Source organism: Siphateles boraxobius, unplaced genomic scaffold, assembly GCF_051911475.1.
Source record: "Siphateles boraxobius isolate OS27281-9 unplaced genomic scaffold, OSU_SipBor_1 3, whole genome shotgun sequence".
NCBI lineage: Eukaryota > Metazoa > Chordata > Actinopteri > Cypriniformes > Leuciscidae > Siphateles > Siphateles boraxobius.
Window position 1 is genome coordinate 8,950,833 of NW_027508919.1, and position 27,935 is coordinate 8,978,767.

Genomic DNA, 27,935 nt, shown 5'->3' on the forward strand with positions numbered 1-27,935 from the left:
TCATAAAAATACAATATTTTTTGTAGTCATGTATAAGCGATGTCAGACGATTTTGTTTAATGTATATTAATCATTATATCACTCCCACCCAGTTGTAAAACTATATTTTAACATGTTTTCTCTTTATGAGATTTCAGCAGGATTTCAGGTCAGACAGCGGCGGGCGGCCTTGCCATCGTCAATCTACTGCGACAGTAAAATGAAAAATCAGGGGTCGCACATTCTATGCGTCATTTGTTATGTGGTCAATAATGGCGGCGGAAGGCAAAGAAGACCCGAGCAACAACGGGGAACTCACAAACCCTCCAGGTTTCCCTTTAAAAGTTACTTAATAACATACTGAGTTAGTAAGCATGTATGAATGGTTTGTCGTATTCATTTCTTAAATGCTTTAATGCATCAATTACACGAGCAGGTCTTCAATATAGCTATCGAGCTAACTAACCAGTGATTTATTGATTCGAACTTGAGTATGTTGATACTGTAAGAGTTGTTTGACACTCTAATGTCAAGTTTAATACGATTACATTTATAAATGTTATAAAGGGGCGACTCTGGCTCAGTGGTTCATGTAGGTTGTCAACAAACCGGAAGGTTGGTGGTTCTATTCCCGGTTCCATCCCAGCTGCTCCCGACAGGCCATGTGTCTGTTGAAAGCGCTACATAAATGCAGTCCATTTACCATAAATGAACAATTAATATTCTAAAGCACATGTCGTCAAGGAAGAAAGAAAACAAAAACAAATTGTCCTATAGCAAGATAGCTAAATCCATAATATATTACAGTTTTAGCTGCTGCCACTGCCACATAAGTTGACTTCGATATGACCCAAGTACACTGCAATGTATTTGATCAAACACATTGTTTTCAGTGACGGAGCTTTATGAGCCTGAGGTTGCATACCTTCCTAAACCAGATGTTGAGGAGTCCGTGAAGAGCGGTGCTGATGCATGCATCTCAACAGCATCCTACACAGCAGAAGGAGAAGAGGAGGAGGGAGAGATGCCGACAGACTTTGAGAGACTTTGGACACTTGCCAGCAACAATCCTCAAGATTTTAACAGCTGGACTGACCTTCTGCAATATTGTGAACAAGAGGTGAATGAAAACAGATCACATTGCTTTGTTTTTGGGTCTACACCAAAATGTTATTTGGTTTTATGGTTTTCATTTCATTATTTATTGCAGGGCCACATGAGAGCTTCCCGTCAAGCCCTGAATGCATTTCTGGTCAGGTATCCACTGTGCTATGGTTACTGGAAAAAGTTTGTGGATCTTGAGAGACGGGCCGGACACAACGATAAGGCTGAAGAAGTAAGAACATGCATAGATTGACAGTTCAGTCATTGTATGAGAATACAAAAGAACAAAAACAATCTCAAAACGGAAAAAAAACCCTCTGTCATGGTTGTCATTTCATTATATTAACTTTTCTGATTGGTCTGCAATTTTGTAATATTAAAAAATTATTTGTACACAATATTGGAGCGGAGATGTAAAGCTCTATTTGGTTCCTGTGACAGGTGTGTGAACGTGGTTTGAAGGCCATTCCTCTCAGTGTTGATCTCTGGATCCACTACATCAACCTGCTGCTGGGAACGCTCAACATGAACCTACCAGATTCAACATGGCGCATACGCAGGTATGAATGAGAAAAAAACTCTAACCTTGCAGGATTTCATTCTTTAAACTATGAATCCGTCCAGTTGGAGGATATCAAAACGTTTAATATTTTGAGATTAATTTAGAACACACACTTTTTTTTATTTATGTGGCATGCATCTTGTATCAACGAGTTTCTGAGAGAATATGTTGTATTTGGAATGACTTGAAAGTCTGGTAGTATGTTGTCCTCAGTCATTTAGTGTATGATGCCCAGTTTTTCTCTGTTACCAGTCACAAAGTCAGGAAGTGTATGATGACTTGTGTTTGAAAATGTGTAGTGTATTCCAGGCTTCAGTTAAAGCTTAAAGTCAGCATAAAATGGAAGTAGTGAATATCTAGTGAATATCTATTATTCCCTGTTGTAACGTATAGCTGATAGAAATGGCTTATCTTGACTTAATGACTTAATTTTGTCCATCGGGGATTGTTGGATCGTTATTGTTTGCTTTTGCTGCGATCTCATGTTAGTGATTGGTTTGAGGGCCCACGTCATCAGAGAAGAGATGTCGTTGCAAGGGGTAGGAGGCGTTAATATTTTTGATTAAAGATTATGAGGGCACATAAATTGAAAAAAATGATGTGCATGGATGAGTCATTTATATAATAAACACTGCAGTATGCCAGAATACTTCATAATGACTTTAAATATATTAATCTTTACAGCAATAAACCATCCCAGGAAACAATATAACATGAAAAGTAAAGTCTTGTCCTCTCCTCAGTGTGTTTGAGGAGGCAGTTGCAGCTGCTGGCTGGGACTTCAATTCAGACAGGCTGTGGGATCTGTTCGCCGAGTGGGAGAAGGAGCAGGGCAACCTGAAGTCCATGACCAGTGTCTATGACCGTGTACTGAGGGTCCCCACACAGCTCTACAACACACATTATGAAAAGTACGCTATGCTTGTGGACCATCTGTTATTTGTCTTAACAATTTTTTTCCTCGCACAACTCCTCAGATTTGAGGCACACAATCCACATACGACACACACACACACACGCATGGATTTGTGAGAATTTGTTACCATTTCTTCTCACGCTCATATTCTGTGGTCTCTTTCCCCCTTTATATTTAGATGCAGCTGAATGCATCAACAAAAGCCTAATTGGTAAACTGTCAAACACCTGCAGTTAAACACAAATCCAGATCACCAAAATATCACAAAAATTATTTTGCTTTCAGAGTCCATAAAAATCGTCACTTAAGTTACACAGGCTGATGTTCTCTGAATTTCTGTCTCTTCTCTCAGACTGAAAACTCACCTAACCTCCCACCTGCCTCAGGATATCCTGTCTCCTAAGGAGTACAGTAAGGTGAGGACTGAGTACAAACAGAGCCAGATTCAAGCCAAAAAAGAGAGACCTGATATCACTGCAGATGAAGAGGAGAGACCACCAGGGGAGGAAGAGCCTACAGACAATGACTCGGTAACACTTTCCATCTCCACTACAAGTTTTTTTTTTATGTGAAATTGTTGTTAGACTGGAGATTATCGTTTTAATCTTTAATATGTTTTTATGTAGGAAGAGGCGGTGCAGAAGATGCAGGAGCTCCTGTTGGTCAGCAGAGAGGAAATGTACCAACAAAATGAGGCAGAAGTCAGGAAGAGATGGAACTATGAGGAATCTGTAAGTCCCTGAACAGTAAAAAAAAAATTTTTTTTATTTATTCAACAAGGGTGCACTAAATTGATCAAATGTGACAGTCAAGACATTTTCTTTCTTGCATCAAAGTATCCTGATAAAAAGTTCAACATTGCTAATAAGAAATGTTTCTTGAGCACCAAATCAGTATATTAGAATGATTTCTGAATGATAACGTGACACTGAAGATTCATGATGCTGAAAATTCAGCTTTTATTTATTTATTTATTTTTATTTTTTATTTATTTAACAGAGACAATGCACAATATGTATTGTACCAGATTTAGCTAAAAGCTAATTCCCATCTGCAGTCCCTGGGCAGGTGCCAATAGCGTGCAAAGTATTACAATAAAAAAAAAAAACAATATATATATATATATATATATATATATATATATATATATATATATATATATATATATATATACCAAACCTCCCAAACCCATAATAAACACGACATCAATAATCCAAATAAAAAAATAAACAAACTGTCATTACAAGAATTTAACATACACACAGTAAAAAACATACTGACCACATTCAGTGTATCATAGCTCAATGACTACAAACCTGATTGTCCTTCAACCATATTTTCACACTACCTTTAAATTTTTTGAATGTAATGCATTCTCTGACACTCAGTGGTAAGGAATTCCACATGCCAGCTGCCTTTACTGAAAAGCAGTTTTGTCCAAATGTCATAGACTGAAACTTAACACAACAGCAGGGCTCGACATAAGCAATGGCCCGATGGCCCGGGGCCAGTAAAAGAGTATGTCGGGCTAGTTGATTGGCCAGTCACTGGCCCGCGCTGGCCATCAGCAAAACAAACAGCAAACGTCATTGGCGCGAAGAGTGTCAATGTTACTTCAGGTTATTTATAACGTGTTAAAATGTCAAAGAACTACGAGACTGATACAAGAAAGAGGACATTCCTAGTAGGGATGGGCGGTAAATCAAGTGTGTACAGTATATCGATTTTTTTTTAAACGATATGGAATGAGGCAATATCGTTTATATCTATACAGTAGTTTGATACGAGCACATCTGAAAAATAGCGGAGTACCGCAGTGTGAGCTCCTGCAGTGAAAGAACATAGTAGAATTTGTCCTAAACATGACACAAGCTTATATTAATATTAAGCGCTTCAAAATAACTGGTAAGATATAGTTAACAAGCAGCGTGCCCTGTCAGATGCTCTGACAGATACTGTTGCTGACTGAAAGATGCGCTGTTTAATGCGTTTTTAGACATGGTGCTTTCCTCAGTGCTTAACTTACATTTCACAGGTATATTCTCTATCTGTAAATGTTAGAAAGTCAAACAAATATGTCCATTTCACTGTCAGGAGAGGACGAGCTTCTTCAAGTGAATCTCCGCTAAAATTCAAGCTTCCATTAATGAGCGCCGCCGCGCGCATTGCCACCAAACAGACGAGCACAATAGAATAGTAGCGCAATAATTCTGACTTAAATATACATTTTTTTTTTGAGACAATAAATGTGTCATATGTGGAATTTTAAACCCCAGAGGTATGTTTTTATGAAAGTGAGCATTATAATGGGGTAATCAAATGCAGGCTAATATAATTAGTTTGTGCTTTTGTTTTTATTTTCATTTTTAGTTTAGCCTTTAGTCATTTTAAAAACAAAAGCCTTATTTTTGTTTTTAGATTGTAATGTTACAATGTTAGAATGTAATGTGATTTTAACCACCTTTTTGCACATAATATATTGCATAGCCTACATTACATTCCCTATATTTGTTTCCATATCCTTCAATATCAACATTGTTTGGAAATCATTGAGACGGATGTGAAATATTTTTTTTTTAAAAAATACAGATTTTCTTTATCCAAATAGAAAAACATAGAAAGTACCGAGATGTATATCGCCATTTAACCAAAAAATACAGAGATATGATTTTTTGGCCATTTCGCCCAGTCCTAATTCCTAGTGTCATGGAAAACACAGTAGGAGTAGAGTGGAGAAAGGCGATGAGGGCATGCACTGTTTCATTTGCCGGAAATTTCCAACAAAAGCCGACCAAAATGCATAACCGGCTTGCCCGACGGGCTATCTAAAAATAGTGTAATCAAATTCCCCCCTAAACTTCTGCCTAGTCCCCCTAAAAATCTGTGATTAAGTGTAAGCTACACAAATTCGTGTTCGCTTCAGTCTTGTTATAATCAGATTCAGCGCGTTCTCCATTTTTTCTTCATTGAGAGTTTTTTAGGTCATAAATGTTAAACGAATGACAAAAATAATCAGGCAGACTAATATACTTTTGTCTAATTTTGCCATTTTGAAGTGAAAATATAGCCAATGTAACATTACTCATCACTCATGTATTGTAATAATTAGTTTACTGTCATTGTGAGGGGACAAGAAAAATTAATCCTAATGTATTCACTAAATACAATTTAATGGAAAAGTGATTTTCCTTCTATTTCTTTCAGGGCCAGTAAAAATATAGAAGGGGCCAGTAAAATTCTGATCTACTGGCCCTGGGGGCCAGTGGGGATTTTTTTTTATGTTGAGCCCTGACAACAGTCCCCTCTAGAGGAAGCTCTTGTTAACATTGTGCCAGTCTGCTTATTGTTACATATTGTTTGAGAGATTGTGGTGATAAGTCATGAATGATCTTATATACTAACCCAACATAAGACATAAACAGGAAGTTTTCAAAAGTCAACAGGTTATGCTTTTTGACTATATTACAAAAATGATGAGAATTAGGTTTTTTATCCATGACTTTCAATGTTTGTTTATACAGACTCTGAAGTGGTTGCATTAATGTACCACTTGATTGAGACCAGGTTGTGCTACAATATGAAAAATGTGACCATACCATTGCATGCATGTACAGTTTTGCTGCATTTGTACTCATTTGATTTCTTATAAATCTGAAATGAGCCAGATTATACTTTACTGTTTTATTTATTTATTTTTGTAATATGTTTTTTGAAGAATAGACCGCTGTCAATAATCACACCTAAATATTTAACCTGCTGAACATCCTGTATCTTTTGTCCTTTAATACTAATCTCAGGAGGAGTGCAATTACTTCCTCTAATAGAGAAATACATACTAACCGTCCTGGCTAAATTTAGTGTCAAACATCCAATCTGCGATTTTCTCCATAGCTCCTGAGAGTAGAAATGCAGCATGCTGTTTAGATTTAGCATGGACGTAGATAACCGTATCATCTGCATACATTTGAATATTAACTTCTGGACAGATGGATGGTAGATCATTTATATAGATACTGAATAAAAGAGGGCCCAAAACTGAACCTTGTGGAACACCGGTAGGACAATTTAAGAATGAGGTTGTACCTTTAATTCTTGTACAATGTTGTCTCACGCAAATATGAAGCCATCCATTCAATAGCATTTGCTGGGACATTATGAGTTGATAATTTAGATAACAGCACATTATGATTGACTTTTTTAAATCTATAAAGATGGCTCCTACCACCCCTCCTTTATCCAACATGCCTTTTAACTGTTCCACAAAATAGCAGAGGGCTGTCTCTGTTTATTGTTTCGATCTAAACCCAAATTGAATTTCGTTTGAATAATGGTGACCCAAATTCAGATGGTTAATTAGCTGTTTGGACACAACTTTTTCAATTACCTTAGATTTTATTGGAAGGATACTAACTGGTCTGTAGTTGGCAATTTCAGAATGGTCTCCCCCCTTGAAAATTGGAGTGATAACTGCAGCTTTTAAACTCTCTGGGAACACAGCTTGTCCAAAAGAGTTATTTATCAGCTGTGATATTTATCAGCTTTTCCATCACCTGAATAGAATACATTTGAAAATATATTCCAATAGAAAAGTTATTTTTTTAAGTAAGCAATAAGGTACGAGCAGCCGTGCTGTATTGTGTCGAAGGGTGTTGTCACGGCTGAAGGGCGATGTTAGGCATGACACAAAACGTTTCTTCGTTAAAACTTATTTTTACATACTTGAGAAAATGTTTGTTGGTTAAATTACCCTCTTTCCATCTACGTCCAAAATGTTAGTGCACGCCACGTCAAACCACACTTTGTTTACAATCGCTTCAGATGTGTTTAATGGTGCTGAATTCCTTAGCAGAAATGGTGCTCCTTTTTTTCACCCATGTCTCTTCTCAGTGTCTACATAACTACAGCAAAAACTCAAAGGTGGAACATTCAGATATCTGCTTAGACAGACATGTAACGCTTGGGCCATGGCTGACAGACATCACGATGTTGAGCCGGTATCGCGATCCCCCAATGTCACTTGGGTTTGCTGCACGGTATTTTTGTCAACACGACTCGAGTTTTCGCAAATGTATCAATGTTATTTTTCTGCACTGGAGGATGACAGTTCATTTTATCAGAAGTCTCTTCAAATAGTTTCTCAAACTACTTACCTATTATCATACTGCCTGATAGATCAAATCAGTGATACACAGCAAAAACGGTTGTTGGGTTAAGCTATTGGCCAATCAGCAGCAAGGACTGGAACTAACAATTTTATGAATTGCAATATTTCACAATATCACTGTTTTTACTGTATTTTTGATCAAATAAATGCAGCCTTGGTGAGCATAAGAGACTTCTATCAAAAACTTTTGAACTGTATGAAGTTTTTCGGTCAATTCACCTTCCTGTACCTCTCCTTTTTTTCCAGATTAAAAGGCCTTATTTCCACGTGAAGCCTCTGGATAGAGCCCAGTTGAAAGCCTGGCAGAGCTATCTGGACTGGGAGATAGCAGAAGCTGAAACAGCGGCAATGACCGCTGAAGGGACGGCGGTGGAAAGCCATGAAGATTCAAAACAAGAGTGTGTAGCTGGGCATGGGAGAGTACTGATTCTGTTTGAGCGTTGTCTCATTGCTTGTGCACTCTATGAGGAATTCTGGGATAAAGTAAGTGGAAAGGAGATCAAACAACCTATTCATATATTCAATATCATAATGATCTGCTTTATTATTTTGCCATATTTGTAAGACTTTTCTGTTGCATTTTGTAATCTATTCGTGTGCATTACAGTATGTCCATTACCTGGAACCACGCGGCCTGGAGGAGGTGCGTAATGTGTACCGCAGAGCTTGTGAAATCCATCTTCCGTACAAACACAGCATCCACCTTCAGTGGGCTTCATTTGAGGAAAAACATGGTAAGAAAGTCAGTTTAGCATAGAAAATGCACTTAAATATAAAACATTTTAATACTTTTTGATTGAAATGTCTTCAGCTACTGCATAATCTCTGTTTTACATTCTGTCTCTACATTTCTCTTCTCTCCCATAGGTAATATTTCAGAGGCACAGCGTATTCTAGAATCCCTTGAGATAACAGTGCCTGGTTTGGCTGCGGTGCGTCTGAGGAGGGTAGGTCTGGAGCGGAGAGCAGCGCGCTTAGATGTGGCAGAGTCTCTCCTGAAGGAGACGGTGGACCAGAGTAAAGACAACCCCACACTCCATGCCTTCTACTCCATCAAACTGGCTCGCTTCCTTCACAAGCTGTGCAAGAACCCTGCCAGGGCCCGCGCTGTTCTACAGGAAGCCATAGAGCTGAGTCCGGTAAAACACCACCATTTGACATTTTAGACATTTTACATACAGTACTTTTCAGAAGTTTGGGTTTAGTTTTGGGGGAAAAAAGAATACTTTTATTCATCAAGGACACAATAGATTTGTCATAAGTGACAGTAAATAGATTTAATGTTACAAAAGATTTTTATTTCAAATAAATACTGTTCTTTTGAACTTTCTATTCATCAGAGAATAATTAAGATAGTATCTTGTTTCCACAAAAATATTAAGCAGAAAAACTGTTTTAAACATTGATAATAAGAAGAAATGTTTCTTGAGCAGCTAATCAGCATATTAGAATGATTTCTGAAGGATCATGTCATGTGACACTGTAATGAGGCTGAAAATTCAGGTTTGCATCACAGAAATTAATTACATGTTAAATTGTATTCAAATAGATAGCTGTTCTTATAAATTGCATTAATATTACACAATATTACTGTTTTACTGTATTTTTAGATCAAATAAATGCAGCCTTGGTAAGCACAAGAGACTTTTTCATAAAATCTTAACGATCCCAAACTTTTGAACAGTAGTGAATTTCAGACATATCTTACTGTGAACATGGAAGAGCTTGGTTTACCCCTTACAAAGCTTATTCTTGAGAATGATCACAATACCAATAATTCATGACTCAATCATTTAAATCTTCTGGCATTTGGCTCCTCAGGATAACGGCAGATTGTACCAGAACCTTCTGGAACTGGAGATGTCAGGTGACTTGCGGGCTAATGGAGGTGTGATTCAGCAGTGTGTGGCCAAAGCACTTGCTGCTCCTCTCTCCCCAAAGACCAAAATCCTTTTCTCCCAGCGTCGCCTGCAGTTTGCTGAGGACTTTGGGACCACAGTACAGAGGTCAGAATTAATTCGGACCACTGAAGAAGTTGATTCAGCAGAAGTGATATACAGTACTGTGCAAAAGTCTTAGGCACATTAGTATTTTCATCCCAATGGTTTTAAGCCAGTTATTTATTTATTTTGCTGTAGTGTGTCAGTAGGAAATATCAGATAAACGGGTTGGCTAGGTCAAGTTTTCTTCATGTAATCACAGACAGACTCGATGATGGTGAGATCAGATCTCTGTGAGGAGCTTACTGGCTTTTATTAGACTCCTTGAACATACAAAACTCTTACTGGATTTTTACAATTAATGGCAAAAGGAATCTTTGAAATTTAAACAGATTTTTCCTACTGATACACTACAGCAAAAGATATAATTTATTTTGGTGAAAATACTAATGTGCCTAAGACTTTTGAACAGAACTGTATTTATTCTTCACATACAGTATATGTGACCCTGAACCACATAACCAGTCAAATGGGTCAGTTGTCTTAAATTGAAATGTATTCATCATCTGAAAGATTATTAAATAAGATTTCCATTGGTGTATGGTTTGTTAGGACAGGATAATATTTGGCAGAGATACAACTATTTGAAAATCTGGAATCTGAGGGTGCAAAAAAATGTAAACATTGAGAAGATCGCCTTTCAAGTTGTCCATTTATGTTCGGGATTGTGCTGCATTCACTCACAAAAATAAATGATTTATATATTTACGGTAGGAAATTTACAAAATATCTTCATGGAACATGATCTTTACTTAATATCTGGATGATTTTAGGCATACAAGAAAAATCGACAATTTTGACCCATACAATGTATTGTTGGCGATTGCCACAAATATACCAGTGCGACGTGACTGGTTTTGTAATCCAGGGTTGCATATTACTTTTTGATTTACTCGGTACACACTACTTTTTCTTTTGTGGATTCTTCATTAATAGGTTTACTTAAATGTTACATAGATGTTTTGCTTGTATGTTATCAGCGTGTTGAGCATGTATGAGGAGCACCAGAAGCTGCTACAGGAACACGACGCAAAGAGAGAAGCAGAGAATAGGTGACCTCCAAAAACAAACCCAGATATCTCCTTTCAACATTTAGTTGTGTGTAAGACTTTTTAATGTGCTTCTGTGTATTCCTCAAGCAATAATGATGATCCAGAAAAGATGAACAAAATGGATGATGGATCTTCCTTGACGGTGCCTCCACAGACTGCTCCACCCATGATGCCTTATGCTCCTATGATGACACCACCTCCCTCTATGATGGGCGGAGACATGAGTGGATCGTATGGAAGCTATGGCAGCTGGTATCAGGTAAAGAATTGAATTTGCTCATGAATGTCGTATTGTTAAAGTACTGCATTTACCCAGTAGGAGGCAATTGGAGCTTTCAAAGATTAAACTTTGGTGCATTAGTGATTTAAAATGAGTTTTGTATACAAATATTGTCCCTGTGTCTCAGCAGCAGTATGGAGGGTATGGCAGCTACCAAAACCCATGGAACCAATATAATCAGTACTACCCTCCCAGCTAAATCTCTTCAGAGACAGCGGTCTGGTGTGCTGCTTCATGTGATCAACTCACACATACTCAATCCCCCAAAAGCTGCAGCCGTGCGTAACTTGAGCCAGTGTCAAAAGAGGGATAAAATGTACAAACCTATTATTGTTTTTAAAGGCTGTTACACTCTTTCCTGAAATGTTTATACTATGTGCCACCTTGCAACTTAAAATGCATTTGTGTATATGTAAATATGTATATATATATTTATTGTGGTTCATACTTGGTTTTGAAGTAATTTATCTGTGAATTAAGTTACATCTACTAACTCTGTATTGTGAACATTTTTCCATTGACCATTTTGTACCAAGTTCTTTTAAAATTCAGTTTATTCTGTGCAATCACTCTCATAATTTTAATAAAATGTAATCTACATACATTTTTTAATTATATGTTTGTAATGAAGTTTTAAATTAGTTGACTTGCAACAGCAACTGTTGAAAGGAAAAAGCTTTTGTTGTTTTTTCATTTACAAGTGTTTCTTAATTCACATCAGCGGTTTTCAACCTGGGGCCCAATAAGGGACCTCAGAAGGGGGCTGAAGGATGAATTAAAATTGTTTGCATTAAAATATTATTAATATAAATAATTGTATTACTATATTAAAGAAAACAATCAAGATAAACATTTAAACATTTCACCCCCCCCCCAATAACTATTGTTTTTTTATTGAAGAACATGCATTTCTAGATAGCATAGTTTTGTTAATATATCTAGAGGCTTAAGAACTGCTGCTTTACATAGTCCCTGATAAAGCTCTATTATTTACAAATTTTGCCTTCACTTCCAAAGCCATCATAAAATGCAAATCATACAACTAAGAGTTAAATGAATTTTATTGTTAAAAATGTCATTTTCTCATGTTGTGAAACAAAGGTAACAACCACCTTCTAAATGTTCATCACTATGAGAACTCACTTGGCCCTTTATTTAGCGGTCTCGGCAGGTTTACATTTGATGAAATTACTGATCAACTCATTGCATTGTATATTTGGTGCTTTGTTGAGTGAAATCATTGCAGTATAAATCCACTGATACTTAGTCTCCATCCGCTTGATCTTGCATTGATGCCTGGAAGAACAGTTTGTTTCAAGAATTGTTTCACTTCATTTCTTGGTAACAACAAGGACGGCAGAAGGCACCAGACCTGTCAAGTAAAACGAAAGCTCCATAAATTACTGATGTTGAGAACAAAGTCTGAAGTTGATTCCTTGGAGACAAAGAACTGTAATCAACGTCACTAATCAACATCAACCTAATATAAGTGGTCTTACCCAGCTCACGCAGGGGTTTTTCCATGTCTAGATCCGTGTACACACGTCTAGGATATGGGGTGATGAGGTTGAAATCCTCTCCGTTTGCCCCATTCATCTGAACATAGACTCTCACAGCAGCCAGAGGTTCCTGAGCCTTAAAGACAGTACTCAAGGTGGTTCCATCTAGAAGACGCACCTAATGACCAAAGGGAGTAGTTTCAATTTTGTGATATATTCGATGAAATAATTCAGGCACATAAAAACATGTTTGAAAATAATTTCTATCGGCTCAATTAAACTGAAGTCAACATCCTCGTACGTGTTGAGGCAGTACCTGTATCCGACAGTCATCATAGTCTTTCTTAGCAGGAGGAGCCCCTTGGTTCTCAAGTGGAGACTGTGGTGGGGCTTCAGAGGGGGGAGATGACAAACCCGTGCTTGATGAACCGCCTCCAAACTGCCAAGAAACAGAGGTTTCTGTCATTTATTATTTATATACTTGATATATATTGTACTAGGCACAAGAGAAATATTAATATTAGTGTATCCTGAGCAAAGTAAAACCATTGTAAGTAAATGAATACCTTTCGTGCCCTCTCCTCTCTGTCTCGAGCAATCTTGTCTTTAACCCGCTGCCTGACAAAAGGATCACAGGTTATTACTTTAATTTAAAGCAGTGGTTCTCAACGCATGGAGCCCCTAACGGGACCTTTGCAAAACTAAAAAGTATACAGACTTTAGCAAGAAACATTTATGTGTGGCACAGGATTTTTTTGGAATGTAATGCTCATGCATTACAACTTCCAGTTTACGTATACTATAACCAATTTCCTTTGTGCGTCACTGCCATTTTACTATGAAGAAAATGAGAGTATGGATGCGCATGAATTAATACGATCAATTTGCTCAAAATGTGGCTTTCATTAGGGCAGTATACCCCTAATATCACTGCCTTGTTGTCCTATTTGCCAAGTTTGCCTAATGTCCGTATTAACGCATCCTCTGTGGCGGCCGTGAAATGGGATGATGGTGCAATACGGCTGTGTGCATTGGGCTGATTAAAGTGCTCAAAAAAGCCAAAACAACTTTAAATCTATATATGAAGAGTTCAGATGCAAAAGCCTCCAAGTACCATCTGAAATTTTCTTCTACATTGATCATTTTTATCAAGCTCTTACATTTAAGTTCAGAAATTTCACTTAAATGACAATTAATAGGTCATTTTCATTGACATTTAATTGAAATTAATACACCTAAATATACGAGCTTGATAAAAATGATCATTCTAGAAGAAATTTTCAGATGGCACTTAGAGGCTTTTGCATCTGAACTCTTCATATTTCTTGTTTACATATTTATTTTAATTTGTGTACTATGAATAAATAAGTATTATAAAAAGCATCACCTGAAAAAGTAATGTAAATTAATAATATCTTATTAAATTTTTACTGAATGGACATACCATGAATATTTAGATATGCCAAGCTCTAAATGGGGGAAAATCCTTATCCCTTAATCCTTATCCAGTAGATCACAAAATACTGGAAAAGTCATGGGGGCTTTGAATGTTGTTGTGGACAATGGGGGCTTTGGAATCAAATCGATTGAGAACCACTGAATTAAAGTTAATACTTTACACCAACGGGTACGGTTTCCATGCGTGTCTTACTTGGCAAGCTTGTCCTCCATCTTCTCCCTCCTGCGCATGTCCGCCAGCTTCTTCATTTCGTCGTCCTGAAGCTTTTGTTTAACCTGCAGCAGCTCTTGACCGTGTTTCCTTCTCTGCTTTTCTCTATCTACCTCTTCCTGTCGCTCTCTCTCTCTCCTCTCCTCCTGCCTTGCCTTCATCAACTCCTCCAGTCTAAAAGAAAAGCAATATTTTTTTCAGCTTTTTAAATGTATGCTTTTTACATTCATACATTTTAAGGTCAGCTGTACAAAGCACAGACCGTTTTACTTGTTCCTTCTTTTCTTCCTCGGTCATAGGTTGCTTGGAATCTCCCTCTTCGTCTATAACTTCAATAGCTGTTTTTTGTTTTGGTTAAAGTCAAAAGTGAAAGAGAAAGTAACATTTTGTGATGTGTGACCACAATGATTTCATGAAATTGAGAGCGCGGAGCATTAGAAGAACATACATTCCGAGGTTTCTGTAGGAGACTGGATCTGTTCTTCTGTTGAGCTAAGAGTATTCCCAGCAGGTGGAACATACGGCTCATCTATATCTGGATCATTCTCATGCTCCATTAACCTGTTACAGAATTGTAAATGCAACTTTCAAAGAAAAATATTTTTTATTTATTGTTATTAATTATATACTTTATTAAATTGCAATTAAATCACACCTTCTCTATACAATGAAAATGCTTACTGGCTATCAGATTGCATTGCAGTTTATTTTAAAAAATGCATTTAAAAAATAATAATAAAATGATGACAATTGTGGGGGGTGTTCCTTCGATCATGCCTAATCTCACCTAGGGCATAAAAATCATGACCGGATAAGCCTGTTACATCTGGCAAAATGTATCCATGATGACTCACCAGTCCATTGCTCTCTCAATGCCCTGGTTTCCAGTATGTGCTACTGCCCTCTCCCTACAAAACAATCACTGGGTGAGTGCAACATACTAGATTAGGGTGTAAATATGCTTGTAAAGACATAACTTACGCTCTGTTTCTGTCGAAGCCCATTTCCAGCAAACTGTCTAAGGTTGTGCACTCAGCCATTGTGCTGAAAATAAGTGTATTATAGCATTATAACAATAAACATCATGGCATTTTTAAAGTTCACAAATATAAAATATAAAACCCTTCTTGCTTGATCAAAAGCTTTCATAGAATTAAGGGGGTTTTAAGGACGATTTATTTATTCTCTACAGAAAAAGCTTTAAATATTTTGTACAATTTAAATACAAAAAAGTGATACATTTGGGTATGGACTCGTTACACCAGCTCGAAACAATGAGATTATCTAATTCTATTTTTCTGACTGTCACATGATCATATCCTCACTACATAACAATCATATCTGACCGTTACAATAAGTGTGATTATAATATTTATACTGAGAAGTACATGATTAAATTCAGCTAGCTGGCAGGCTAACACTGATCAGCCTCCAGCAACAGCTAATTATTTTTTGCCTTGCTAATATCTTCTAGAGAGATGTTCATAGTTTTTTTTTTATTAAGTAATAGCGCTTCAGTATATCAAGTACAATATTTTTTACTTAATTTCATCATTAATTAGCCCTGTACATCGTTCAACAGCTACTTACATTTGTTATCAGCACTGGGACGCTTCCACACACTACGGAATCCCGCGACGGCCAATTCGCGAAAATGCGCCTTTCTCTGACCTGTGTACCCATAGACTGCGCTACTACCACATGAATAGGATAGAAACTACACAATAAAAAGCAAACAAAATAAAAGCAATTATTCCGATTTTTATAAAAAAAAATTTAGTTAGATCAAATAAAATAAAAAATAAAAAATTCTAAACTGATGCAACCATGTGACCATAATTCTGTTTCCTTTATCCCTTGCAAGACGTATATATTTGGCATTAACCATCTTTTAAAATGGCATGTTTAAACAGGTTTTGTAAGCACGCTGCTATTGAGAAGAGTATGGTTTTATTTATAAAAGAAGGACAAGTGAAGCATGGGATAATAATATACATCCAGCATCGGTTCAAATAGAACTATCTAGCCAGTATTCTTGTCTCATGACTGTTTTTTAAACTTCCCTAACATTACAATGATGTTTAGACATAGTCTAAATACTTTAAACAATAGTCTGTTTTCATTTTAAGGACAAGAATAATTTGCTCAATGTAGGCCTATATGCCTTCCAAAGTGTCCAATGTCCGTTTGCAAGGTGTTTAAGGTGAAGATATGATGTTACAGGTGGATCTGCAAACAGTCCATATGGGACGGCCCTCATAGCTTGTTACTTATTGGATGAATGTATAATAATTAATCTGCCAACAACGTCCTCTCTGACATTCTTCTTCTGAATGACAGAAGTTCACACATGTTCCTCTAATTTCCTCTATCTATTTTTTTCTTTCCCTTTCGCCCTTCGTCATATGTGTGTTTAAATAGATCATAACACTTCTTCAACCATAATTTTCACCTTCTGATACAAAGGAGAACAGAAAAGGTGAGTTATATTTAACAATTTATTATTAGTACTTTTTTTATTTTTGTGATTGTGGAAAGTCTTGTTTACAGGCCTTTGCAGTGCAGTTATGTTTTTGGGAAGGATTTGTATTACCAAATGACAGAGTAAACATCTCTTAATGTAAAAAACAAAGAATATGTTTTATTGATTGTTGTATTACACAAAGAATAGAATGAGACGTTTTCATTCTAACAAATTTGTTTAATTATGACTTTGACTTTATAACTTCCAAAAGAGTCAAGGTGTAAAGTTCAATGTCAAAGTCTCTTTCATAAGAAAGAGATCAGCAAATGAATGGTTAACCGTGCAAATGTACAGTTCAAATAAATACAGATTTTACAAGTTAAATAAATATCAATACTAATATCATATTCAAAACCTGCAGTTTCTCTGTCCTTCAAATCAAACGACTATCCTCAAAATGGCATAATGCAATTTCTAGTTGTGACAAGAAGGGTGTTCTAACTGTTGATCTCTTATCTTTATTAACAGAATAAAATTGGTTGGACGTTGGACAAGCATATAACGTGTTAAGAGCTGCTCCTGGTGCTCACTGGATGTAACAGCCACTCCATGTGGAAAACTATTGAAGTGCCAGTGGAGAAGCTGTTACCTGCAGAGAGTCACATGTGACGGAAGCCAGAAGTGCTGCATGCGTCTATGAATCCTTTACCCCCTCCATGCCTTATCCTTCATAAGTTATCATCTACATTACCATAATGTATCAATTATAATGCATTTGTATACATTTACAAATATGTGACATGGTAATGTCATCATCATTGGTAATACAAGAACATGGTTTGTAAAATACATGTAGAAATAAATAGATAGGCCTATATGTGTTATTTAACAATAAAATACAATAAAGTATTAATGTGAGTTCTGACAGTATAGTATAAATATTCCACTAATATTTATTCTACTAATATTCCTACTAATAGGAAATATTAGACAACATCCGGTTGTGCTGTGAAACTGGTAGAAGAAGAATTTTTGCTGGGTTCAGAACTGCATACTAGTATACTACTCATCATACTACCTTTACCATATCTTTCTATGACAGAAATAGTAAAAGTATGCTGATGTTCAGAGTGTAATTGCCACTTGTGTCCACAAGGGTCCACTGTTATGCAAGTAGGCAAACATTTTCGGGCTTATTTTTTTAGTGACGTTATGAATTTCTGAATTATTATTATTTATTTATTTTGACTTACTGGATATGTCTAGGTGGTGTAAATGTTGCAAACGTTGGAAAATGTATATTTTATTCTGTTCAAATTGAGTAACCAAAATGTTCTGAAATTCCTGACTCAATGAAAGTGAAATATTTTTTAGTTCTTTCTTTAATTTGTTTTCATTTATTTAATAATTATTTTTACAGAATAGTAACGTAAAACACGAAAGAAACACACATCCATATTAACTAGATTCTTAATTATTATTATTTTTTTTAAAAACTAGATTCATTCAGGATTCGTAAGAGCCACGTAGCCACAGTGATTCGGTCCTTATGTTCCATAAGTGGCGATCTCATTTCAAGAATGTATTTATTATACGTGATCTAATGATATCCGCCCGCTCTCATAGTAATGCTTTAGGTATTCCAACATGAATAAATTCCATTGTTTGTTTTAACGAAATCAAGGCTTTTATTATGAAGTATATAAATTCCACATGCGAAACACGGTTTAGATACCTGCAGAAAGTTCAGAAGAGATCCGATTAGAATTACTGCAACTTTAAACGACGCACGGTAATAGAAGAGTGTTGCAACAAGCCTCAGTTATACGCGTTGCATTACAGTTGAGGGGTTTGCCAAAAAGGGAAGTGCTGCTTGTCGTAACGCAGAGGTGACTGACTGTACAGGGGTGGGACAGTCAAACTTTCGACAGGACGTAGCTTTGGCTCGAACGCAGATTCTAGTTTTTTCCTTTCGAATTAGAATCGTCGCATAACGACCATCATGTTCAGCTGGTCTAAAAGAGAAGGGAAAAAAGACCCAGATCTTTTCCAAAACGTATCGGAGGGACTGAAGCGCCTCTACCGCACCAAACTCTTTCCTTTAGAGGACTCCTATCATTTCCACGACTTCCATTCACCGGCTTTAGAAGATGCTGACTTTGATAACAAGCCCATGGTGCTTCTGGTGGGACAGTACTCGACCGGGAAAACCACCTTCATTAGGCATTTAATGGAGCAGGATTTCCCCGGGATGAGAATAGGCCCCGAGCCGACGACGGATTCCTTCATAGCGGTTATGCACGGTGAACAGGAAGGCATGATACCTGGTAATGCGCTGGTTGTGGATCCAAAAAAGCCTTTCCGAAAACTCAACGCCTTTGGTAACGCTTTCCTCAATAGGTAATACACCATTTATCATTTAGCATAAGAGGGTCCATTGATAAATAACTCAAGTGTCACTGTATGAAATGACAGGTGTGGTAGGTAAACTAAGGCAATTACCGTATGGTAACGAATCAGGAAATACGCTAAAGTGCGTAGCACTTTTCTGACACTTACAAATACTGCAGTTGCAGACTTGAGCATCTCAGTTACAGTTCAGGGACAAATGTTTGACACATGACAAATTGAGATGAAAAAAAACAAACCACTTTTCAAAAACAAACCATTCATAGATTTTCTATAGATATTTTGACTCTAAAAATAATGTAAGAGACGAGTTATGACTTTTACTAAGTAAAAAGTACTGGTGTACCTTTTTTGTGTAACCATATATATATATTTTATTATTTACAAATATTCATTAATTTGAGACATAAATTAAAAACAAAAGATTTTCGTATGATTAGCCTACTTTTGACCTGAACAAAACTGGCTTTTCAAATGATGATAGGCTATTTATAAAAACACATGTTTTCATTTTATATGAAATATATAAAATATAATTATATATATAAATGTATATTTTTAATAAATCGTTGACACCATATCATGGGGGTCCTCTCTGTTTGTTTTATGGCTTTCCTGTCACATGGCGATGTATTTGCTTTGTGCCTGTTGGTTATGACACACTGACTTTAGTAAATAGAACAGTGGTGAATAGTTTTTCGTTGTAAACTAATAATATTTTAAAACATAATTGCTTCACTGCGTAAATTTCATTTTTTTCATAATGTTCATTACGAATGTTCATCATAATACAGATGTAAGTCTTTTTATAATAATCATATTTTAATGTATTTTGGAGTAACTTAATAGATGGACAAAATAAGCTTTACTGTATCCATTTGTTTTTAATTATGACCTCACAATTATTTAGTCATTATTCACTTTCTATAGAGTTGTCATCATTTCCATCTGTGTGTGTCTGAGTCATATGCTGAGAGCAGATGTCACACAGACCAAGGTCTTGAACTTGAATTTTTCTTGAGCTGTTAGTCTATCCGTCTCCTTTTCCAAACTAACTTTTTAAACTACCTCCCCTCACACAGTTAGAGTACATGAGGCAACACCTAACCAGGACATTTACCCCTCACTCAGTACCCAGTGTGCCAGTCTGAACAATTTCCACGTTGACTGTACAATAGCTGTAACAGATTTCTAGGTGGTGTGTGTCAGGTGTTGAGTTTACACAAGCGGATTGAAACTGGCTGGGATTACCAGTGGCCTGCCATATGCTAGTGGAAAAAGTTTCAAGGCTAATTCAGCAGAAATAAATATTTGGTCCTAAAAGGAGAACCATAAATCCCACAATACAGTAATAATGGTATTTCATTCTGAAGATATTTCCCACTTTTGGTGTTAGTCACATGATTATTTGTGGTCATTATGAAATTATAAGCAGTGTAAACTGGTTCCATGTGTCAGACTTTTGAATATTTCACAATGTGAAACTTGCATATTGTAATGTTAAAACATCCTCTGTTTTTCAGAACAAGGGAATTGTCTAAAAAGGTTTAATGTGTAGAATATTCTCATTATATAATATGTAATGTGAATATTCTAATAAAAAAGGGATAAGATTGCCTATCTTTTCTTTCTAAGAGAGATACTTGGTTATTCATTGGCCCAGTTAATGACCTTACACTGTCTTCCAGGATTTTTTATTGGCCTGGTAAAAAAGGGCTTTAGTAGTGTATGTTTTGTCCTTTTTAAGTTATTGTTACTTAAAGTTTGTTATTAGATGACACAATAAAGATTCCTTGCTTAGATGAAGCTTCCTTGTTTTTTGACAGTTTTCTTTAACATGGCCTGTTTTGCAATGGCTTGAGGAATATTTTGCATAAATGGTGTTTTTTTTAAGGGAACCTATGTCCTTATCCTATTAGTGTCTTGTTCTTGATGTCTGTGGGTGACCGGTTTGTTCTAGTGGTTTCTATGCTTCATTAAGAAAGTTCTAGCTGTAAGCATCGGCCTTGTGACAGAGATTCACATATGTGTATTAGTAAGCAGCTGAGGAGTGCTGTAGGCTGACAGGCAAAAGACTGTAAATCACTGTAAACAGTCTGTGTCTTTGTATAGCCAAAGTTCATTGTGTTATTACAGCATTTCGAGATTTCAACTTCAATCCCGTTTTCATGCTTACTGAAACATTTATGTAGTTACAGAAGGAAATAATCTCCCCATGTTAATAAAATCTGTTTGTCAAACATTTTTACTTTTGCTCTTAATGGTATCTTCAGACAATAATAATAAAAGAAATATTGAAAAAAGTTATATTTTGGCTTCAGAAAATCTTACCAAACCTGTTACAGTCTCTTGAACTTTTCTTGTTTGTCTCTCTCTCTCTCTCTCTCTCTCTCTCTCTCTCTCTCTCTCTCTCTCTCTCTCTCTCTCTCTCTCTATCTCTATCTCTATCTCTATCTCTATCTCTATCTCTATCTCTCTCTCTATCTCTATCTCTATCTCTCTATGTACCTGTAGGTTCATGTGTGCTCAGTTAAACAACCCCGTCTTGGAGAGCATCAGTATCATCGATACTCCAGGCATCCTGTCAGGAGAGAAACAAAGGATCAGCAGAGGTCAGCAGCCTTGGGTGCTTTCTGGCTTATTTTATTTTTTACACATTAATTTAATAATGATGATAATAATAAAACATTACATTATTCTATTTTTATTTTTGATTACATTTTATTATTTTATTTTATTAATTTATATATTATTATTTATTATGTTCATTAATTCTATATATATATATATATATATATATATATATATATAATTTAATAATGATAATAATATAATCAATGTTTTTTATTTATACACCCTCATATTTTTGATCTTTGATCTGATGTTTATTTTGACTTTCCTGTATGAATCTATTAGTCAGTGATTTTCAGCAGAAAGAAGAAAAGCGAGTAAAGCAAGTCTGACATCCTTTCCTAAACACACTATTGTGTGAAATCTTAAGTTGATTTCCTTAAAATAGGAAGGGTTTGAATATCGTTCATCCCATAATAATATTCATTTATGCTGTACTGCATTAAATGAAGATGTAACAAAAATAAAACAGGATGTCAGAGCTGCTCAGCCAAGTTTGTTTCCACATGTAAAAGCAGTCGAACTGGCCTAATGTTAGAAGGGAAAAACTATTGTGCCAAAATAGTCCTGACCGCATTGTTCCCAGTTTCCTCTTTTTATGCCACCTCAAAGGTTTTGTGGTTCGAGGAGTGTTTTATCATGGTAGCTTGTATGTGTGTTTTGAGCTGTCTGATATTCCACACAGTCACTATCTGATGTACGCTCCATTCTCGTTCAGCTGGGAACAGGAAGAATAAGAAGGAAATGCTGAGTTGGCCCAAATGTAAACTTATTGCACAGTACGACTGTAGATACAGATAGCAACATCACAAAGAGACAGCTGTTAAAAAACAGAAATGTGGCATTGTTACAGGATATGTCTCAAGGATCAAGAGTCATGTGACCCTTTTGTCCTTTCTGGGGCCAGTGTAGACAGTAACCAGATACTGAGATCAAGGTGCCCCAGAATACCATAGACACAGCAGCCATGCTACAGACCCTGAGGCTACCACACTACTACTCCCAGTAGAGACACAACAGAATGTGCCACAGTTGTGGCTGTGTGGGACTAAGCATGAAAGGCTGTTTGAGTATTTCTGTCTGACTGCAGCTAAAACAGCCTTTGTGTTCTAGTGTTGCCGTTGGTTGCTATTATGATGTCATCTTGTCGTTTGTGTCTACTATTGCAACTGGAATTCACCCGTGTGAAGGTGTTTACACTGAATTGCTGGAAATAGGGTCATGAAATGGCATTGAGTTTATAAAATGTGGAACTAAATGTTCCTGTGTGGTAAATGGTCATGTGAGATTTTTCTCCAAAAATGTTAGCAGGTTTCCCAGAAGCACCTCTCACTGACTGGTTTCAATCTCTTTTTTTGATTGTGATTTTTCTGAATTTCATAAATGTTTTCCTGGGTCAGAAGTAAAATTTCCTTTCAAAAACAACAATTTATATCACAATCATTGTAGGTTAAAAATAGCTTTGGTCTTTTTCTTTGGCACATTTTTATTTAATATAAGTATTGTTTAATATTATTATTGTCATCTAAATTACTGTGGCCGAAATCACACATTCTTTACTTGATAATGTCAATTTTTCTTTGATTATGACTGACCCAGGACCGCCACTGGTTCTCTCCTGAAAAAGTAAAGGATGACAAAGTTTGATGACAATAGGTGACTTTCTATTCATGTACAAAGACTTCAGGGATTTCACAGGCAGCAGATCTCCTTTCTCTGAATACACAGCTTTATAGTTGCTGTTTACAATTATCTGAATTCACTGAGATCAGATGATGCTGTCGCTAATCTAATCAATCTAATGCACCTCTTTGTATCTTCTCTCAATTCCAGGCTATGACTTTGCAGCAGTTCTTGAGTGGTTTGCCGAACGAGTGGACAGAATCATCCTGCTCTTCGATGCCCACAAGCTGGACATCTCTGATGAGTTCTCCGAGGTGATCAAGGCCCTGAAAAACCACGAGGACAAGATGCGTGTGGTTCTGAACAAAGCTGACCAGATCAGCACCCAGCAGCTGATGAGGGTGTATGGTGCCCTCATGTGGTCACTGGGGAAGATCATAAACACCCCCGAGGTGGTCAGAGTGTATATCGGCTCATTTTGGGCTCAGCCACTTCTGATCGCAGATAACAGGAAGCTGTTTGAAGCGGAGGAGAAGGACCTCTTCAGCGATATTCAAAGTCTTCCCAGGAATGCAGCCCTACGGAAGCTCAATGATCTGATCAAAAGAGCACGTCTCGCTAAGGTGAAACTGACATTTTTGCACATGTACACTACAGTTCAAAAGTTTAGGAATCATCAAGAATTTTTTTTTTTTTAAGAAATTGTTACTTATATTCAGTAAGGTTGCATTAAATTGAATTATAGTGGCTGTAAAGATTTTTATTGTTACAAAAGATTTCTGTTTCAAATAAATGCTGTTATTTTGAACTTTCTATTCATTAAGGTGTCCTGAAAAAAGGGTATCAGGGTTTCTATGAAATATTAAGCAGCACAACTGGTTTTAACGTTGATGACAATAATAAAAACTGTTTCTTGAGCAGCAAATCAGCACATTAGAATGATTTCTGAAGGATCATGGAAAATTTCTGCTTTGTCATCACAGGAATATATTATATTTTAAAATATATTAAAATATAAAAGTTGTCAATCTTTAAATGAAATATTATTATATTAATATTTTGCTCTTTTACAATTCTGACTCTTTTATTTATTATTTAGATAATATTGCAGCCTTGTGTTCCATAATAGATCTATTTCAAAAACAAAATCTTACCATACCCAAGCTTTTGAGAGCTAGTGTAAAATTAATATATTAAATTGTTTTGTAGATGATCCACGGAAATGCCTTATACCTGGCCACTTTTATGAACTTTAATCCCCATTGAGTGTGTACGGGATTTTGATCTTGCAGATAAAGTTTCATGTCTTATTTTCATTTTATGAAGGAACCTAATACTTGTGAGAAGTGTAGTTTTGACATGCTAAACTGCACAAATGCTACTTGTATTTAATTTGAGTCAACTGAATCCTTTTCTTCCAGGTACACGCTTACATTATCAGTTCTCTGAAGAAAGAGATGCCAAGTGTATTTGGCAAAGACTCAAAAAAGAAAGAGCTTATTACCAACCTGGGTGCAATCTATGAAAAGATTCAGAAAGAGCACAACATTTCACCAGGAGACTTTCCTAACCTAAAGAAAATGCAGGTAAGAAGCCATACATTTTTATCCAATAAATTAAAGTTTTATAAAGAGCTTTTCATTCAAAATAAAAACACATAACACAAACTTTCTTTACAGGAGCTGCTAGCTGCTCAGGACTTCACCAAATTTCCCGTCATGAAGCCAAAATTAATGGAGTCATTGGAAGACATGCTAGGTAATGACATTGCTAAGCTCATGACGCTGGTCCGTAAGGAGGAGGCTGCCATGCCCAGCCAGTCAGTGAAGGGGGGTGCATTTGAGGGAACCATGAACGGGCCGTTTGGTCATGGATATGGAGAAGGTGCAGGGGAAGGCATTGATGAGCTGGAGTGGATCGTGGGCCGTGATAAGCCATCCTATGACGAAATATTCTACACCCTCTCGCCAATTAATGGGAAGGTATCTGGTGCCACGGCTAAGAAGGAGTTGGTGAAGTCCAAGCTGCCAAACACAGTTCTTGGAAAGATTTGGACTCTGGCAGATGTTGACAAAGATGGCTACCTGGATGATGAAGAGTTTGCGCTGGCGAATCACCTGATCAAGGTAAAGCTAGAGGGGCATGAGCTTCCAGCTAAACTGCCCGCTCACCTTGTGCCACCCTCCAAACGGGCGGAGCAGAATTGAAGAGCCGGCTTGAGTTGATTGGATCTCAGTGGCTCTCAGCTTCATTCCAAATTGACCAAGCCATATCTTCTAGCTTTTTTGGCCATTCAGTTAACTAACTTGTCATCAGGAACTGGGTTTCTGTCTTAAACATAGATTTGTAGGAAGGGTTATAAATCAAAAATGCTTGGCTTAGAATGATAGGACTGAGAGATCAAACCAAGAAGAACTTATGTGCCAGTGAGAGACTTTTTCTTTCTTCTTCTTAAATTTTAATATGGCATAGAAATGGAGAAACCACTATGAGCCCAAAAAGAAATTAAATTGATTGCAAAACTTCTATGGTACTGTTGTGTTTAATGGACATTGGATTGAGGTCATAAAGCAGCAGGCAAAGAGGAGGTTAAGGGGGCTCTTTAAAGAAACACAAATGTGAAAAATATTCCATATGATATATCCAAACAGAATTGCTGTTATTTCCTTTTTTTTTTTTGCAAAACATCCTTAACTTATTCTTTTTCTTTAAAGCTATTATATCTGTATTTTGTATTTTCAATTTTGAAAATTGAATACTGTTTTCTGATTTAATATCTCTAAACTATATCAGTATATGTAATCTGTAATTTTGAGGCTGTATCTTTATTTTCTATTGGGATTATGTGATCTGAAACCCTCACCTTCATTTGAATGCAGCAATTTCATTGACCAATAAAAGAGTTTATTTGTAAACATGCGCTTCAAAGACTGAGTTTTCTGCTTTTAGAGACACTACAAATTGCAATATGTAGTTAAATCTTTGGAAACAAACACAGTATTAACAGTTGTGAAAGATGTGTACAAATATGTCATCTGTTTTCATGAGTGCTGACAGAGAACTATGTACTTGCATCGATAGAGCTTTTGAATTGAGTGGAAAAACTGAGTTCTTTTCGGAATGGTAGTAATGCAATGACAGTGTCATATTTCTCTCTGCTCATCAAGTTGTTTTGTTGAGGCATGTTGAGGTGCTGCACTGTACAGTACTTGTTTTCTTTGGCAGCTATTGGGAGTTGATCACTGATTTTTTTTCTTCTTCTCATGCAGCTGACTATTACTTTCTTAGTTAAGTGTAACATGAACCCTCTTGCAACACATCTGTGGCTGAAAAAAAAGATCACCCATTCATTTTTTTTTAAGTTGATCCCTCACTGTCAACTGGATCATGTTCAACTGCAAAATTATTTTAGTAAGTCTGAAATATTTTTAATTATTAAGATAATTATTTTAGATGCATCTAGAGATGGTACATGCTTGTCTTTTATATACTGCTCAAAAGTTTAGGGCCAGTAAGACTTTTTTTCAAAAAAATTAATGCTTTTATTCAGTAAGGATGCATTAAATTGATCAAAAGTTACAGTAAAGGCTAATTCATCAAAGAATCACGTTAAAAAGAATGTAATACGATTTCCACAAAAATATTACACAGCACAACTGTTTTCAACACTGAATAATAAAAACTGTTTTATGAGCATCAAATCAGCATATTGGAATGATTTCTGAAGGATCATGTGACTGATATTATATTTTAAAATATATTAAAATAATTGTATTGTAATATTTCACAATATTCCTGTTTTCACTGTATTTTTGATTTTATGTACCTTTATTTTATCAGGAAGTCTCATTGAGATTAAATCTCTTTTACTAGATAGACCTGGCCAAGGTAGCATCCATTCAGTAAGACAACATTTTAAAATACAACAAATACAAAAAAAGTCTTTCTTTCATTAAAAGTCAAATTAGATTTATTTCTAAAATAAACCCCAATTTTTACTTTCAGCTTTCTGATTAGATTTAAAATATGTACATTGAACAAAAGCTTATCATCCATCCAAATGTCCAAATATTCGTAAGATACCCTTTCAATATTTTTACCATCATATGTAAAAATGCTAAAATTATCAAGAACTTGTGAATTAACTTAGTTTTCTGTGAATTTAAAACCAATTTTAATCTCACAAAGGCACTTTGCAATGACTGAAATGCAGTTTGAAGCTCTTGCACTGTCTGTGTTATGGATGGAGCAAGTGTATAAATAATAGTATCGTCAGCATAAAAGTGTTTTTTTTTTAGCTTGAATGTCCTTACCCAGATCATTTATATAAATAGAAAAGAAAAACAGGTCCCAAAATGGACCCCTGGGTGACCCCTTCAGATATATTAAGAAAATCAGATTTTTGATCCTCTACATGAAAACACTGAGTCCGATCTGCCAAATAATTTCTAAACCATTTCACCGTCCCAGGTTCAAAACATGCACTGCTAAGTTTGTTCAGCAGCAATCAAACTGATCCACTGAATCAAACGCCTGGGATAAATCCACAAATAAGGTAGTACATTGCTGTTTTCTGTCCAGGG

At 36.2% G+C, this 27,935-nt stretch overlaps 3 protein-coding genes across 5 annotated transcripts; 2 read left to right on the top strand and 1 right to left on the bottom strand.

The window, feature by feature from the left end:
• Positions 1-199: 199 nt before the first annotated feature.
• Positions 200-11,670, top strand: LOC143756913 (pre-mRNA-processing factor 39). Of its 3 annotated transcripts, none has more exons than XM_077247772.1 (14): positions 200-309; positions 873-1,099; positions 1,190-1,315; positions 1,525-1,643; positions 2,389-2,556; positions 2,914-3,091; positions 3,188-3,292; positions 7,972-8,208; positions 8,333-8,459; positions 8,593-8,864; positions 9,547-9,731; positions 10,706-10,777; positions 10,865-11,036; positions 11,188-11,670. In XM_077247772.1, exons 1-14 carry the CDS (start codon positions 240-242, stop codon positions 11,254-11,256), a joined length of 2,127 nt encoding a protein of 708 aa, XP_077103887.1. In that variant the 5' UTR covers positions 200-239; the 3' UTR covers positions 11,257-11,670. The 3 variants fall into 3 exon arrangements, with proteins under 3 accessions (XP_077103887.1, XP_077103888.1, XP_077103889.1); XM_077247773.1 differs by having other exon boundaries at positions 239-309; positions 918-1,099; XM_077247774.1 differs by having other exon boundaries at positions 282-323.
• A 430-nt stretch (positions 11,671-12,100) lies between these two features.
• On the bottom strand, positions 12,101-15,915 carry ubxn1 (UBX domain protein 1). The gene is made up of 10 exons (XM_077247775.1): positions 15,816-15,915; positions 15,207-15,269; positions 15,080-15,133; positions 14,674-14,786; positions 14,488-14,563; positions 14,208-14,399; positions 13,123-13,174; positions 12,873-12,995; positions 12,557-12,734; positions 12,101-12,429 (listed from the first exon to the last, which is right to left on the bottom strand). Exons 2-10 carry the CDS (start codon positions 15,263-15,265, stop codon positions 12,389-12,391), a joined length of 888 nt encoding a protein of 295 aa, XP_077103890.1. The 5' UTR covers positions 15,266-15,269; positions 15,816-15,915; the 3' UTR covers positions 12,101-12,388.
• A 2,464-nt stretch (positions 15,916-18,379) lies between these two features.
• Positions 18,380-26,267, top strand: ehd1a (EH-domain containing 1a). Its single transcript, XM_077247776.1, has 5 exons — positions 18,380-19,089; positions 21,613-21,710; positions 23,563-23,975; positions 24,774-24,938; positions 25,032-26,267. The coding sequence occupies exons 1-5, from the start codon at positions 18,692-18,694 to the stop codon at positions 25,557-25,559; spliced, it is 1,602 nt and encodes a 533-aa protein (XP_077103891.1). The 5' UTR covers positions 18,380-18,691; the 3' UTR covers positions 25,560-26,267.
• Positions 26,268-27,935: the final 1,668 nt, after the last annotated feature.